Here is a 17,758-nt window from a genome sequence, read left to right as displayed (position 1 = left end):
TAATTTTAAGGTTTTTGTCCTTAAGAGGACAGTTGTTGTCCAAAGGCATCCCGGAATAAGAATGTTTTTAATTCTGCTTTAAATTTTTAAAAATCTGGAGGTTTTTTTAATCATTGATTTTTATCCGCCCAGGAACTAAGCAATTCAAAGATGTTCTAAGGTTACCAAATTACAAGTTCCACTGAAGAAGTAGGCCAAAGGCGACTCTACCATTTTACACTGCAAACACCCATTTACAAATCCTAGCACCACCTGAGGAGTATGGTGTTTAGCAGAGGAGAATTATTGTAAAGCTTAAGCTACAATTTCACAATTATGTGGGGGAGGGAGGCTGGCAGGCAGTGTGCTAACAGTGACAATATAAATTCTTTTGCAATTTCAGGATCCGTAAGAGACCATCTTCAGAGCATAATCTTCTCACATAAGTCAGGTGCTAAAGCAGGGGTCTCAAAGCCCCTCCTTGAGGGCCGCAATCCAGTCGGGTTTTCAGGATTTCCCCAATGAATCTGCATGAGATCTATTTGCATGCACTGCTTTCAATGCATATTCATTGGGGAAATCCTGAAAACCCGACTGGATTGCGGCCCTCAAGGAGGGACTTTGAGACCCCTATGCTAAAGGAACCAGATTTCTCCCCAGCCCAGTTGTCCTTTAGCTTCTGTTATAACGCATCCTGCGTTCCTAACAAGAGTATGACACGGGGGCAAATTTTTCCCCCCCCGTCCCTGCGGGAACTCATTTTCCCATCCCAGCAAGTTCTTTTCCTGTCCCTGCTTTATTCCTGCAAGCTCTGTCGTCATCTGCGCAAACCTTAAAACACTTTAAAATCATAAGTGTTCAAAACTTGTGTGGTTAAGACAAAGCTTTCAGGAATAGGACAGGGAATGAGTTCCTGCAGGGACGGACGGGAAAATTTGTCCCCGTGTCATTCTCTATTCCTAATTACAGTTTCCTATGGCAGGAGATTGCTCTCCACCACCCTCACAAACACAACCTCTCACCTCACTATGACAAATCAAGACAGCATAGCAGCAAATTCTCCTTTCAATCTCTCAGCTCAGAACATAAGACGCCAAAGATTCTTACCGGACTCGTTCGGGGAGCTCATGCCGCTGCTGCTCCAGGAAGCGAGCTGCTGTCCAAAGAGGTGATGGGGGCACTGGGGCCTGCCAAAAGCCCCTTTCCGTTCAGTGAGCTGAAGTGGTAGCAAAGCAGCTGGTGACCGTGGGTATAACTCTACAGGTAGTGCTTGGATTTAGGCATTGCTCACTACAAAGTGACAACAACACACCTAGAAAACAAAGGAGATAATGGAACTGATTTTCGAGGACTGGACTTCTGTCAGCAGAGAGAGGAAGAACAGGAAATCAAGTCAAATAGAACACCCACAGGAGCATCAGAAGAAGAATGATCACTCACTCTGTTCACATCAGGTACCAGAAGGCAGTTGTTAGAAAGCAATGTTACTTACCGTAACAGTTGTTATCCAGGGACAGCAGGCAGCTATTCTCACTAGTGGGTGATGTCATCCGACAGAGCCCCGATACGGACATCTTGCAAGCATGTCTTGCTTGAAGAAACTCAGAAGTTTCGAGATGCCCGCACCGCGCATGCGCCAGTGCCTTCCCGCCCGATGGTCCGGGCGTGTCTCCTCAGTTCAGGTAGCTAGCAGAGAAGCCAACCCAGGGGAGGTGGGTGGGACGTGAGAATAGCTGCCTGCTGTCCCTGGATAACAACTGTTACGGTAAGTAACATTGCTTTATCCCAGGACAAGCAGGCAGGTATTCTCACTAGTGGGTGACCTCCAAGCTAACCTCAATGGGATGGAGGGAGAGTTGGCAACTTAGGAGAACAAATTATGTAACACAGTTTGGCCAAACTGCCCATCCCGTCTGGAGAAAGTATCCAGACAATAATGAGAGGTGAACGTATGAACCGAGGACCAAGTGGCAGCCCTACAAATCTCCTCAATCGGTGTCGATCTGAGGAAGGCTACAGAGGCTGCCATGGCTGTGACCTTACAGGGAAGGGGTAATCCAGCCTGGGCATAGCAGAAAGAGATACAAGCCGCCATCCAGTTGGAGATGGTGCGCTTCGATACAGGTCATCCCAACTTGTTTGGATCAAAGGAGACGAAAAGTTGAGGAGCAGTTCTGTGTGGTTTGGTGCGATCCAAGTAGAAAGCCAAAGCACGTTTACAGTCCAGAGTGTGAAGAGCTGATTCTCCAGGATGAGAATGAGGCTTTGGAAAGAACACTGGAAGCACAATGGATTGGTTGAGGTGAAATTCAGAGACCACTTTAGGCAGGAATTTCGGGTGAGTGCAGAGGACCACCTTGTCATGATGGAATACTGTGAAAGGTGGGTCCGCCACCAAGGCCTGAAGCTCACTGACCTTGCGAGCAGATGTGAGGGCCACCAGAAAAACCACTTTCCAAGTGAGAGACTTTAGTGGAGCCTTGCTCAGAGGCTCAAAAGGAGGTTTCATAAGCTGAGAAAGGACAACATTTAGATCCCAAACCACTGGAGGCGGTTTGAGAGGAGGATTGACATGAAAAGGTCCTTTCATAAATCTGGAAACCACAGGATGAGAAGAGAGAGGTTTCCCTTGTAGAGGCTGATGGAAAGCCGCAATAGCACTCAGGTGGACTCGTATAGATGTCGACTTGAGACCAGACTGAGACAGATGTAAAAGATAGTCCAAAACAGAGGATAGGGAGGCTCGCTGAGGCTCCTTAGAATTGGAAATACACCATGAAGAAAATCTAGTCCATTTTTGGGAGTAGCATTGACGAGTAGCAGGCTTCCTGGAAGCCTCCAAGACATCCCTCACCACCTGGGAAAACTGGTGCGGAGTTACGTTGAGAGGAACCAAGCTGTCAGGTGGAGAGACTGCAGGTTGGGATGAAGCAGAGACCCCTGAAGCTGAGTAAGCAGTGAAGGAAACACTGGAAGTAGGTACGGTTCCCTGCTGCTGAGTTGAAGTAGAAGGGAGAACCAAGGTTGCCTGGGCCACTGAGGAGCTATCAGAATCATGGTGGCATGGTCGGACTTCAGCTTGACCAGAGTCTTTTGAATGAGAGGGAATGGCGGAAACGCATACAGAAAGCGATTCCCCCAATCCAGCAGAAAAGCATCTGCCTCGAGGCGATGAGGAGCGTAGATCATGGAGCAAAACTGAGGCAGCTTGAAATTGTAGGGAGCCGCAAAGAGGTCTATCTGAGGCGTTCCCCACTGAGCAAAGATCTGATGAAGGGGCTTGGAATGGAGTGTCCATTCGTGAGGCTGGAGAAGACGACTCAGTTTGTCCGCCAAGACATTGTCCCTCCCCTGAATGTAGACAGCTTTGAGGAAGGCATTGTGGCGAACCGCCCAATCCCAGACTCTGAGAGCTTCCTGGCAGAGGGAGGCCGAGCCCGTGCCCCCCTGCTTGTTGACATAATACATGGCGACCTGATTGTCGGTGCGAATGAGGACCACCATGTCGTGAAGCAGATGTTGAAAAGCTTGAAGAGCATTGAAGATGGCTCTGAGCTTCAGAAGATTGATTTGATGGAGTCGGTCCACACAGGTCCAGAATCCCTGAGTGCGAAGCCCATCCAGATGCGCTCCCCAGGCATAGGTCGAGGAATCGGTTGTGAGAACCTTCTGGTGGGGAGGAGAATGAAACAGCAAACCTCTGGATAGATTCGAAGAGGTCATCCACCAGAGTAGAGATTGCCGAAGAGCAGGAGTGACTGTGATGTGTCGAGTCAACGGATCCGACACCTGAGTCCACTGAGGAATTCTGAGGTGGAGTCTGGCAAACGGCGTCACATGAACTGTAGAGGCCATGTGGCCCAGGAGGACCATCATGTGTCTCGCTGAGATGGTCTGGCGAGAAGACACAGACTGGCAGAGATGAAGAAGAGCATCCATGCGCTGAGGAGGAAGGAATGCTCTGAGACGTACGGTATCCAGGACAGCCCCGATGAAGGGAAGAGACTGGGTCGGCTGTAGATGAGACTTGGGAAAGTTGATCTCGAATCCCAAACTCTGCAGGAACAGAATCGTTGACAGGGTCGCTGAAATGACCCCTGAGGCCGAGGGAGCCTTGATCAGCCAGTCGTCGAGGTAGGGGAATACCTGAAGACCCTGGTTCCTGAGTGCTGCGGCCACCACCACCAGACACTTCGTGAAGACTCTGGGAGACGAAGACAGGCCGAATGGAAGCACTCGGTACTGCAGATGGAGATGTCCCACCCGAAATCTGAGGAACTTGCGAGAGGCCGGATGAATGGGAATATGAGTGTAGGCCTCCTTGAGATCCAGAGAGCATAACCAGTCGTTCTGCTCGAGGAGGGGGTAGAGAGAAGCAAGTGTCAGCATGCGAAACCTCTCTTTTGACTAGGAATTTGTTGAGGACCCTGAGGTCCAAAATGGGTCGCAGGTCGCCCGTCTTCTTCGGAACAAGGAAGTACCGGGAGTAAAACCCCTGGTTCAGTTGGTCCGTCGGGACCGGCTCCACGGCACGAAGCAGGAGCAAAGCCTGAGCTTCCTGAAGAAGAAGGGCGGTCTGAGTCAAGTTGGAAGGATACTCTCTTGGAGGGTGGTCCGGAGGGACCCGATGGAAATGAAGAGAGTATCCTTCCTTGATGATAGTAAGGACCCAGAGGTCGGTTGTTATGGCCTCCCAGCGATGATAAAAATGATGGAGGCGCCCTCCGATGGGAAAAACAGGGGGAGGCAGAACGAGGTTGGTTATGCCCTCGACGAGACAGTCAAAAAGGCTGAGTGGTTTTAGGGACAGCAGGCGACTGAGACTTAGGCTGACCCTTCTGGGGAGGCTGTCGCTTCTCCGGTTGCCTCGCAGGTGGAGTTTGCCTCGTCTGATAACGCCGCTGATAAATCAACGGCGGGCGAGAAGGTCGAGACTGCTGAGGCCGAAGGATAGATTGGAAGGACTTTTCGTGGTCAGACAACTTCTTCGTGACAGTCTCGATGGATTCGTCAAAAAGATCCGCCCCAGCACACGGGACGTTCGCCAGGCGGTCCTGAAGATTCGGGTCCATATCAATGGTCCGCAACCAGGCCAACCGGCGCATCGCCACCGAGCAGGCCGCCGCTCGGGCTGAGAGCTCGAACGCATCATAGGCAGATTGCATCAACTGAAGCCGAAGTTGGGACAGCGAAGCAACCACTTCCTCAAACTCAAACCTAGCCTGGGACTCGATGTATGGTGTGAACTTCCGAAGCACAGGTAGAAAAAATTCCAAGTAGGCTGCAAAGTGGAAATTGTAATTCAGGACTCGAGACGTCATCATCGAATTCTGATAGATGCGTCGACCAAACTTATCCATGGTTCTGCCCTCGCGGCCCGGAAGCACTGAAGCATAGACCTGGCCAGGATGAGACCGCTTGAGCGAGGATTCAACCAGGAGGGACTGGTGAGAAAGCTGAGGACCCTCGAAGCCTTTATGATGCACCGTGCGGTACCGCGCATCCAATTTGCCAGGGACCGCAGGGATAGAGTAAGGAGACTCGAAGCATCGCATGAAGGTCTGGTCGAGGAGCTTGTGCAGGGGAAGCTGCAAGGACTCTGCCGGAGGACGAGGCAAGTGCATGGTATCGAGGTACTCCTTGAAATATCGAGACCCAGCATCGAGAGTAATGTCCATGTCATCTGCCATCTGCCTGAGGAACGATGAAAAGGACAGTTGGTCCGCCGTCGCCGGTCTGCGAGACGGACTAGAAGATTTCGGGAAGTGATCCGGTCCCAGACACTGTAAGCAGTGTCGATGAGGGTCCGTGAGCGAAATCGCGCGCTGGCACTTGCTACACTTTTTAAAACCGGTAATCGGCCGGGACATAGGCCGGAAAAGCTCCGCCACAAGGTCGAAGGCGCGAGGCCCCAGCCACGCGGCCGACCCGGTATCGGAAGGAAAAAATTTTTTTTTTTTGTAAAAAGAAATCAAAGAAAGAAAGAAATGCACAGGAGAGCCAAAAGAACTCAACCCGCGGCAAAACAGAAGGCAAAAAAAGAGATTCAATGGGCGCAAATTGAAGATAGACTTCTCAGCTCCGCGGAAGAAAAAGAACTGAGGAGACACGCCCGGACCATCGGGCGGGAAGGCACTGGCGCATGCGCGGTGCGGGCATCTCGAAACTTCTGAGTTTCTTCAAGCAAGACATGCTTGCAAGATGTCTGTATCGGGGCTCTGTTGGATGACATCACCCACTAGTGAGAATACCTGCCTGCTTGTCCTGGGATAACATAAGAACTGCCATATTGGATCAGACTAAAGGTCTATCTAGTCCACTCTCCTGGTCACGAGTAATCCCACTATCCTGATTAATCTAGGCTACGAGTACCAGGCAGGATCCCCAAAAGTATGCCATGCTACTTAACCCCAAGGATAAACAGCAACTTTCCTTAGGTGTACCTTAATAACAGTTTATGGACTTTTCCTCCGGGAATTTGTCCAAACCTTTTTTTAAGCTCGGGAACATTAATTTCTCTTACCACATTATCCGGCAATAGGTTCCACAGTTTAACTAAACCCAAAACTGTTCACTAGGCTTGTTTTTCTGAAAACTGATAAGATTTCTAGCTTTTGCTCTTCAACAGCACAATTCAAAAACCTTATTTTTAGCTGCACATCTCATTGCCTTCCCTCCCCCAACCAACCACTGATAAAAGAAGTCCCACTGCTCATAAAATAGCTAACTTGGCAAGGTGCAGATTCAAACCTAGCAAGATGGAAACTACTAACCACGCTCCCTACACAAAGCTCAGAGTTCATTTGAGACTTGGGGGCAGCCCTTCAGGATTTTTTTTTTTCTTTTTTACATCACAGAACAGAACAACATGTTGTGACTAGTTAAGTCTGAAGGTTACAAAGACGTTATTTTGGATGCGACTCACTGAAACTGAACTGAAAACCAGCACGGAGAGGTGACTGACCTCGATTGTGGTGTGTGTCACTGTGCTAAAGAACGTGCATGCACATGTACAGGCCAGAAATACCATCCAGCAGTACAGACAGCCACAAGCATGTCCAATGTCTACTGTAGAGGAGAGCCACTAAGGGGCTGATTCTGTGAAGGGCGCCTAAAATTAGTGGAGTAATCTGAAACGGAAGAATTGTTTCTTACGGACAGTGACCCTGGAACCAAAATATAATGCAGGATTATTTTATTTATTTTAATTTTAATTTGTGTTTTGTTTTGGTAGGGCTTGTCATTTAAGATTTGTTAAGATAGCTTTTATTTTGGGGGAGCACATTCTATTTTTTTTTTCTTGCCTTCTTTATTCAATTTGCTGTTACTGTATTTTTCGCTCCATAAAGACACACTTTTTTTCCACCCAAAAGCGGGTGGAAATCTCAGTGCGTCTTATGCAGTGAAGATACAAATTTTGTTACCCCCACTCCCCCCCCATACCGTTATAAAACCCGCCCGCTGCACCACCTTTTTAAACACGCCTGCCACCGGGGCAGTTTGTGTACTTGGGGACTTTGATGACCATGCAGGTTCACCATTTGTATCGTATTAATGTGGATAAGCTTCAGCAACAGACGGAGCTCTTGCTAGATACCTGGAGGGCATTACCCATTTCTCTGATGGGGCGCATTTGCTTGGATAAGATGTTCATCTTTCCCAAATGGCTGTATGTTTTGCAGCCGTTATGCTTGCTGAAGAAAGATTTACAAATTTTTTATAAAGGGGTTGCACGTTTCTGTTGGGCGGCCAAGAAATCGAAATTACAAGTGTCCCAGTTGCTGGGGAATTGGCATTGGGGGGGGGGGGGGGTTTAGGATTACCGGAAGTGCGGGTCTATAATTATGTGTGTTTGCTTCGCCATCTGGGAGATTGGGTGAATTTGACAAGCAGTTACACCGCTCTTCCAATGGAACGTGAGTTTTTTGCTCCTTATGATGTGTTTGCATGACTACATAGTTCTCGGAAGGCACTGCCCCCTTCTGTCCTGTCTAGTGTATTATTTAGCGCATTGCAAGCGGCCTGGCGTTGGCTTGTGCACGCCCTGGGAGGGGATCCGACAGTCACTGATCTCTTGCCCTTGCGGGGTAACCTGGCCTTTCCTCCGGAACGGGAATACAGAGAGTACCTGTCCTGGGGAGCGAAAGGAGTTTCAAGTTTAGAACATATTTTGGGGGATGATGGGGAGCTGTTGACCCGTGCAGATTTGTTAGCTAAGGTGGGGGAGACCTGGGGACCGCGGTTCGCGTGTCACCAAGTGGAGCACTATGTGGGATCCCTCGACAGAGCACAATTGCGCTTGCACTTGGGGGCCAGGCTGCGGGCATTGTTTGCTCGGGAGGAGGGGGGTGTCACTGTCAGTGTCTAGCATTCATGCTAGTTTGCGAGAGTTACAACCAGCCAAGGACTACCAAAACATACAGGCTAAATGGGAGGGGAATTGCAGATTAATTTGGGACATTGGGATGTAGCCCGTACCTTAAGGGCGACGCCTGGGGTGACCCCATGTGCTTGGTTGAGAGAAACATATTATAGGATGACCTTACGCACTTATTACACACGTACACAGTTGTATTACAGTGTGGGTCTCCCTATACCACTGTGTCATAAATGTGGGACGGGAGGACACACATTGGGACATGCCTTTTGGTCCTGCCCCATTATCCAGCGCTTCTGGAGGCGTATAATCTCTTACATGTCAGGGTTAATTGGGAGAGCCTTGCACAGTAACCCAGCCCACTTTGTCTTGGATTTGCCAGAGGCTTTTGGCCGTTTGCCTAGGGGGCATCAGGTTCTGTGTAGGAAGATGAGTTTACTGGCCAGGAAATGTATTCTTCAGTGCTGGACGGTCCCTGACCCTCTGGCGTTTTGGCATTGGCGGAACCAGTTGCATCAGTTGACCATCTGGGAGGCGCGAAATGCTAGAGGAGCAAGGAAACGAAAGATGTTGTTCTTGAATATCTGGGAGCCGCATACAAAGGGCCGCAGTGCGGTCTTAATCTGGGTGTCCTAATCTCGGTGCTCAGTTAGTTGGGCTGGGAGAGTACTGGCGAGTATAGGTGGGAATGGGATGGAGAGTACCATTGGGGGGGGAGAGGGGGGATTGGGTAGGGGAGGTGAGGGGTACTGAACGGTTTGGGCACTTAGTTACAGTTGGGATCAGTGGGTCTAGGTGGGGGGAAGGGGTGGTGTGGCATCTTCAGGACTCATAAGAGTCCAGGGCCTCGGAGTGCTTTCCGCCGCTTTCTTCTCGCTCGCCCTATGTAGAGTAGGATGGGGGGGGGAATTTGGAAGTTGTTACTTTTCTTCTGTACCTGCTTGTTATTTATTGTATATGATGCATCATTATTTGTACTGTGCACCCGTGGGGTGCCCTGGCTTTGTGTTTGTTGTGTGCATCAATAAAAATTGTTTGAACCTAAACACACTTGCCATCCACCACCTTTTTAAAAAAAAAAAAAAAAACCCCGCCCGCCCGTCGTCATCATACCTTTTTAACCTGGTGGTCCAGCGTGTATCCTTCCCTCGTCCTATTTCACGGCCAGCGGTGCACAGGTCAGGAGTGCGGACGTCAGGAGCAAGCTTTATGCTCTCCCGCTCGGCTCCACGCTGCTTTCCGAATAGCCATTAGGTTCTCGTGGGACTCGCGAGAATTTATGGCAGCTATTCAGAAAGCAGCATGGGGCCGAGTAGGAGAGCATAAAGCTTGCTCCTGACGTCCATGCTCCTGATCTGTGCGCCGCTGGCCATGAAATAAGGAGGAGCCCGGCAGAGTGAAGGCTGCGAGCACCATCCAGCAGCCCCTGGTACAGATCGGCTTGCTCTGCAAGGTAGGGGCCGCAGCAGGGAGGGAGGGAAGCCGGCTGGAGCTGCAGGGCCCACGAACAAGAGGGTGGGCTGGAGCCGACGAGCAGGGGATGGGTGGGCAGGATTTTAAAAGGTACGGGGGGGCTGACTGGCTGCCACTATACGTGCCTACCATTAGACATGCCCACCACTAGATGTGCCCTGTATCCTGTCCTGACCTACCACTAGATGGTGGGGACCGGGTATAGGGCACATTTTGTTCGGAATTTTTTTTTCTTGGTTTTCCCTCTAGAGGTGGGTGCGTCTTATACTCAGGTGCATCTTATAAGAGTGAAAAATACGGTATCTTGTTATTTGGTTTTATCTGGGATGCATAGATGAAACTCTTTGAAGTCCTTCTTATGTACCGGTCACTTCTGATGGACCATTAATGGCTGAAACGGCAACTTCCTACCTATTGTGTCCATGTCCACCAGGGGATGACGCCCATCTCTTTCCTGGTGTGACTGGAAAAATTTGCAAGCCACCCAACATGCAGTCTGGAATTTACTTTATTGGACTATTCTGATAGGTAACGGTTTTTACTTTTTTTTTCTTCTTTTATTTCTCTATTTGACACTGTTTATATCACTGTATAGATTTCGTAATCTTAGGCCCTTTAGTTTAGCTTGTGAGCCTTTATAGGACAGAGAGGGAAGTTTTTCAATAGGCCTTAATTCAATATAGTAATTTAAATTTGTGATGAATAGAAATGTGAAAAATAAATAAATAATTTCTAGCATCCTGTTTGCTTTTCTGGCTGCCATTTATTTATTTATCTACAGTATTTATAGATCACAAATCTGACAACCATAAGCAGTTTACAAAGATAAAACATTCATAGTACGTCTAATAAAAATACATTATTAAACTAACATAAATCAGCTAACTACTGTCCTGCTAACAGCACAATGGGCACACGATTTCAGTGTACTGACTACAAACGACACCGATCTTTGTCTTGGGTGCTGTCTTCCAAGGTGGACCCTAATAGTAGGTAATTAAAATTTGAATTCCTCTTTCCAATGTGCATCAGTTTACCTTTGCCCAGATTAAGTAGGCCTTTCACTAAGGTGCGATAGCCAATTTAGAGCACGCTAACTGCCAACACATAGAAACATAGAAATAGACGGCAGATAAGGGCCCACAGCCCATCCAGTCTGCCCACCTTAATGTCCCTCCCCTACCTTTGCCCTGTGAATAGATCCCATGTGCCGATCCCATTTGGCCTTAAAATCAGGCACGCTGCTGGCCTCAATCACCTGTAGTGGAAGACTATTCCAGCGATCAACCACTCTTTCAGTGAAAAAGAATTTCCTGGTGTCACCTCGTAGTTTCCCGCCCCTGATTTTCAACGGATGTCCTCTTGTTGTCGTGGGACCCTTGAAAAAGAAGATATCTTCCTCCGCCTCGATGCGGTCCGTAAGATACTTGAACGTCTCGATCATGTCCCCCCTCTCTCTGCGCTCCTCGAGCGAGTATAGCTGCAATTTGTCAAGCCGTTTTTCGTATGGTAGATCCTTGAGTCCCGAGACCATCCGGGGGGCCATTCTCTGCACCGACTCCAGCCTCAGCACATCCTTGCGATCATGCGGCCTCCAGAATTGCACACAGTATTCCAGGTGGGGCCTCACCATGGATCTATACAATGGCATAATGATTTCCGCCTTACGACTGACGAAACCCCTTCGTATGCAGCCCATGATTTGTGCGAACGCATCCCTAGGATTAGCATCTAGTACATGCTAATATTTAACTCGCGCTAAAACAGACTTAGTAAAAGAACCCCTAAATGTCAGCTGCCATTCAGACGCCCAGTCTTCCTGCAATTTTTCAGTCCACATTAGTTTTCACAACTTTGAATAGTTTAGTGTCGTCTGCAAATTTAATCCCCTTACTTGTTCCAGTTTCCAGATAATTTATAATTTATTTAGTTCTTCAAATTTTCTCTACTGTTCTCTCAGGGGAGCTCAGAACGGTTTCCATGAATTTATTCAGGTACTCAAGTATTTTTCCCTGTCTGTCCCAGTGGGAATCACACTCTGTCTAATGTACCTGGGGCAACAGGGGGATTAAGTGATTGGCCTACGATCACAAGGAGCAGTGGGGGTTTGAACCCACAACGTCAGGGTGCTAAGTCTGTAGCTTTAACCACTGCGCCACTCTAGAAATCAAAATGTAGCAAAAGTGAGCCAAGTATAGGACAATCAAGCCATTATGACATCACTGATGAGGTTGGCTCTTATTGGTGGAATGAGGCATTATGAGGTCACAATGCCAGCTCTGGTTATCAGAGGCTGAAACTTTTCACATTATTTATTCCATTTTCTATACTGTTCTCTCAGAGGAGTTCAGAACGGTTTACATTAATTTATTCAGGTACTTAAACATTTTTTCCTGTCTGTCCTAGCAGGTTCACAATCTATCTAATGTACCTGGGGCAATGGGGGGGATTAAGTGACTTGCCCAAGGAGCAGCATGGGTTTGAACCCACAATGTCAGGGTGCTGAGGCTGTAGCTTTAACCACTGGGACACACTCTCCCCCTGGTTCCAGTACAGATCTCTATGGTACTCCACAAGTCACCCTCCTCCATTGAGAAAAATGGCCATTTAATCCTACTCTTAAATTACCACAGCACTAATGCCATCAGCCTGGAAACACGCCACAATCCATCTTATAGTCAAAAATAGTAAAGAAAGCACCCTGGACTAGAGAATGACATGGTGGCTGTTACCCGCGGCTAGCCACGGGTAACCCGCCAAAACAGTGGGGGGATAAAGTGCTCACTGCGGGTACGGGAACAAGGCCATCCACCGCCCCATGGAATGGTGAAAGGCCTTGTCTCCGCAGTTAAGGAAAGGAACGAGCATGGTCACCGATCGTGCGCAGCCCCCTCCCTCCTTACCAGCCGCATCTATCTCCCTCCCCCTTACCTTCGTGGCGCGTTAGTGTAATTTGTGCAGGCCACCGGAGCATGCTTGAAGTCGTGTGCGTCTGGGGGGGAAGTTGCGTCAGAGCAGAAGCTTCCGCCCGCGACTTCAGGCAGGCTCCGGCAGCCTGTACAAATTACACTAACGCGCCACAAAGGTAAGGGGGAGGGAGGGAGGTGCTCGGACCGCGCAAAGGGTGCTGAAGGGGGGTGGCGATGGAAAGGAATGGAACAGACGCTGAAGGGGGTGGGGAGGAACAGACACTGAAGGAAAATGTGGAAGACAGCATGGGGAGAAGATGATGAAGGGAAATGAGGAATAGAGAGTGGGGAGAAGACAGAGATGCCAGACTATGGGGGGGAACAGCGGGAAGAAGATGGGTGCCAGACCAATTGGGGGGGGGTGAAGGGAGAGGCACATGGAAGATGCAGAGAGAAGACAGACAGTGGATGGAAGGAATTGAATGAGAAGATGAGGAAAGCAGAAACCAGACAACAAAGGTAGAAAAAAAAATTCTATTTATTTATTTTTTGCTTTAGGATAAAGTATATTAGTTGTGTTGATAAAAATTTATAAACAAAGCCCTGCCAGCTGAACATCTCTTTCTCTAGTTCAGCAGCCAGAACTTTGATTTACAGTATAAGGAAGGAATAAGCTAAATATTGCAGTACTGAAGCTAGTACGGATGCTGCGGGAACGGGGCGGGGACAGTGGTCGCAGGGACCTGGCGGGGACAGTGGTCGCAGGAACAGGGACAGTGGTCGCGGGGACAGGGCAATGACGGGGACAAATTTTTTCCTCATGTCATTCTCTATTCTGGACTGCTCCAACTATAGGCCAATCTCAAATCTTCCATTTCTCTCAAAATTAACTGAAAAACTTGAATTTAACCAGATATCCAATTTATTTGACAAAACTCAAGCTCTTCACCCCAATCAAACCAGTTTCTGCAAAAATCACTCCACGGAACACACATTACTAGGTCTAACCACCTCTATACAATACTTCCTGGACCAGCAAAAAATAAGTTATTCTTGTTTCTTTAGACCTCTCAGCCGTTTTCGACACCATAGATCACAAATTACTACTCCAAAGACTTGCCGCAGTTGGAATCTCTTGAGCAAATCCTTGACTGGTTCTCTTCCTATTTTTCAAATCGTATTTCCGTGATATCCTTCAATAACACATCATCAATAGTTTTCCAAAATAACTTTGGCATCCCACAAGGATCAATACTGTCCTCTAATCTAATCTAAACCTTAGGTTTGTATACCGCATCATCTCTACATTCGTAAAGCTCGACACGGTTAACAAGAGTTAGGGTAGAAAGGAACTCCAGTGGAAGGAAGAGGCAAAATGAAGAGAAAATTTAGAGGACTAGAATAACCAGAGAGGGAGGAAGAGTTACATTTTTGAGAATAACCAGGTTTTCAGATGTTTACGGAAGGGTTGGAGGGAGCTCAGATTCCTAAGAGGGGAGGTAAGGTTGTTCCAGAGCTTAGTGATTCTGAAAGGGAGGGAAGAACCTAGTTTTCCTACAAGTGAAACGCCTTTTAGAGAGGGAAAGGAAAGTTTCAGTTGTCCTCTCTATTCTTCAATATCCACCCGGCCCCTTTACTGACTTTATGTCAATCTATCGGTCTTACCGCTTTCGCTTATGTGGATGATATTCAGATCATCCATCCTACTGACGCATCCATTCCCAATGACATTAATCTCGTCAACTCAAAATTAGACAAGATCAGCCAATGGCTCTGTGAAAATATGATCTCACTAAGAACCTCCAAAACCAACTGTCTTCTCTTTCCATGGAAAGAAAATGTCCACTTAACATCTCCCATTACTATCAATGACACAACGATAAATTCCGTTAGTTCAGTTAAAATCCTTGATGTAATAATCAACAGTAAATTGTCCTACCCCCCTTCAGATTAGTGCAATTGTCAAGAACTGTTTTTTCAAGCTCAAAATGATCAGATCCTTAGCAAACATTCTTGACCCCAGTCCCTTAACATCCTAATTCACTCCCTTATCATAGCCAAGAGTACTGTAATTCATTGTACAAAGATATCTGTCAAAAAGACATCCAACGTCTTCAATTAATACAAAACACTGCCATAAAAATCATCATGAAGAAGAAATTTGATCACGTTACTCCCCTGCTAAAGAGCATGTACTGGTTACCAATGCCACATCGAATCACATATAAAATTTCTTTACTTTCCTTTAAAACCCAATACACCAAAAAACCTGCCTTCATTCATAAGCTTTTCATTCCTCATGATCCTTCGAGAACCTTCAAGGTTCATTAGGTTTTTATATACCGCCTATCAAGGTTATCTAAGCGATTTTACAATCAGGTACTCGGGCATTTTCTCTAGCTGTCCCTTAAGATCAGCATCTCAGCACCTTCTTCACATTCCATCTTCAAAAATCATTAGTACTCGCAGGGCTTCTTCCTTTGCAACCACAGCCCCTACAATCTGGAACTCGTAACATTATGTCCTGTCATTAACAAGTATGTTAACTGTTCCCCATTTTTAATTGTTAAACGCTTAGAATTTATGATTAGTGTTTCATCAAAATTTTAATAAACTTGAACTCTCTTTACTGTCAAATAACCAGTTCCTAATCCATAACAGAATATTGCCTCCTATCCCATAACTTTTTAATTTTCTCACGAGTCTCTCATGAGGCACTTTGTTAAAAACTTCAGAAAATCTAGATACACTACATAAGCCGGCTTACCTTTATCCATATTTATTCACATCTTCAAAGAAATGAAGCAAATTGGTGAGGCAAGACTTCCCTTGAATGAAACCATGCTGACTCTCTCCCATTAAACCATGTTTGGCTACACATTCCATAATTTTATTGTTTAGAATACTGTAGTTTTCACTATTTTGCCGGACACTGAAGTCAGGCTTGTCGGTCTGTAATTTCCCTTAAGAGCTTCCAAGTTAACTCTGTTAGCGCCAATTAGTAAGTGCTAATTTGGGAATATGCTAGCTGGTTAACGCTTCCTAGCCCACTCTCTGCCCAGTGCAGGTCCCCCTGTAAAAAATATCTTTTAAAAATAGCTAAAATGTGCCAGTTAGCGTACACAAACGGGCAAAATATCGCAAAACACTTTAACGCTTCTTGCGGGACACTGTTTTCCCCCATGCTATAAATCTGATTCCATTCAATTTTTTTTTTTTTTAACTCCACACACACGCTATTAATTCAGTTGCCTACAACCTTTTTGAATATCATTCGTGCCAGAAAACAACAGGACAGGCGGTTTGCAAAGACCAAAATGGGGGTTAATGAAAAGCTTTTGGAATATGAATAGGAGAATCTGCCTTCACAACCGTGAATATCAAAAAACAGCAACAAAGGTGACTAATTCGTGTTCAGTCTCTTTTTATTGTGATTGACTTGACACAATTGTGTTTTGGCCCTAGAGGGGCCTGCCTCAGGAGTCTTGTTTCGGCCAAGAGGGGCCTGCCTCAGGAATCTTGTAGTTAAGTCGTGATAGACAAAATCACATTGCTCTTTTACTCATCACGGAAAGTACTGCTAGCTTGATGAACCATGGACAGCAGTACACGCTGGTTCTTCAAGCTAGCAGTACTTTCCATGATGAGTAAAAGAGCAATGTGATTTTGTCTATCACGACTTAACTACAAGACTCCTGAGGCCACTCTTGGGCCAAAACACGATCGTGTCGAGTCAATCACAATTTAAAGAGACCGAACACCAATTGGTCACCTTTGTTGTTGTTTTTTTGTGGTTAACGAAAAGCAGCACAGCCAAAAAAGATGTGTAAAAAGCAAGTTCAATTTTATTGTGCAGATATCAGATAAAACCCAACACAGGCCATGTTTCGCCCACATTAAGGGCTATATCAGGGATTAGGTAAAAGTTAAAAAAACAAAACACCCCAATAACAATAAAAAAACGGAAAATCATTATCATAATAAAACAGGTAGAGGGGCATAATCAAAAGAAACATCTAAGTCTGTTTTGGCCTAAGTCGCAAGTCTCCAAAGTCGGACATGGAAAAAAGGTCCATTTTCGAAAAATACATCCAGCAATTTTTTTTTTATTTTTTTTTTTGAAAATCGTCCAACTATATATCCAGCCATCTGATCATCCAAACCGCTAAGTCGTCCATCTTTATACCCCATTTTCGACCAAAAATTCATCCAACTCGCCTTAAAAAAGACCTTTTGGGTGTGGGAGGGGCCAAAAAAGTAAGGGACTGGATACCCAGACATGGCACCAGAATAGTGGGGTACCCTACAGGGCACTTCTGTGAACTTCACAAAAGGGTGCCACATAGACATCTCATTACAGCTCCCTTATAGATCATGGTGAGCCCCCCAAAACACCCCCAGAATCTACTAGACCCACCTATCTACCACCCCAATAGCCCTTATGGCTGCAGGAGCCACTTATATGGCAGAAAAAAAGGGTTTGGGGGTTTTTGAGGGGTGCACGTTTCTCCATGAATGCAGTGATTAGAGTGGCTTACGGGCCTGGGTCCTCCTCTCCATGGTTCACTAACCCACCCCCAAGACCACTTAAGCCACCTCTGTGCAGCTCTACTAGGCTTTCCTATGCCAGGCTGCCAGGTGCTGATGTTCTGAGGCAGATATGTAAAAAGTTATTACATTTTTTTTATGGAGGTGGGGGGAGCGGTCAGTGATCACTGGGTCTGTGTGTGGGGGTCTGTACTTTGCGTCTGCAGTGCTTAGCTGGTCACTTTGGATACCTTTTGTGGAGTTAGACCTGGTTTTAGATGGCCTAAGTCACAACGTCCAAGTTCCGTCTTGGCAGTGTTGTCTAGGATGGCCCACGTCCCACCCTCACCACTCCTCCTAAAATGCCCCTTTTAGCTCTGGTCATTCAGCAGCACTGTGAAGCCTAAGTCGTTTTTAAATACATCTAAAACCCTGTTCGATTATCGGCACTTGGCTGACTTTTGTTACTGATCGTCCAAGTGCTGATTTAGGC

General features: G+C 46.9%; 1 protein-coding gene across 2 annotated transcripts in view; it reads right to left on the bottom strand.

Annotated features, from left to right (window-relative positions):
• Positions 1 to 17,758, bottom strand: part of HDAC5 (histone deacetylase 5) — a 205,341-nt gene that overhangs the window by 165,073 nt on the left and 22,510 nt on the right. For both annotated transcript variants that reach the window (XM_033917883.1, XM_033917884.1), the window contains exon 2: positions 1,087 to 1,291. In XM_033917883.1, coding sequence (XP_033773774.1) covers positions 1,087 to 1,108 — 22 coding nt within the window. In that variant the 5' untranslated portion in view covers positions 1,109 to 1,291. The remainder of the gene's footprint in view (positions 1 to 1,086; positions 1,292 to 17,758) is intronic.

Source organism: Geotrypetes seraphini, chromosome 13, assembly GCF_902459505.1.
Source record: "Geotrypetes seraphini chromosome 13, aGeoSer1.1, whole genome shotgun sequence".
Lineage (NCBI taxonomy): Eukaryota > Metazoa > Chordata > Amphibia > Gymnophiona > Dermophiidae > Geotrypetes > Geotrypetes seraphini.
Note: the sequence above shows the minus strand (reverse complement) of the source record. Positions and strands in the feature narration are given on the sequence as shown.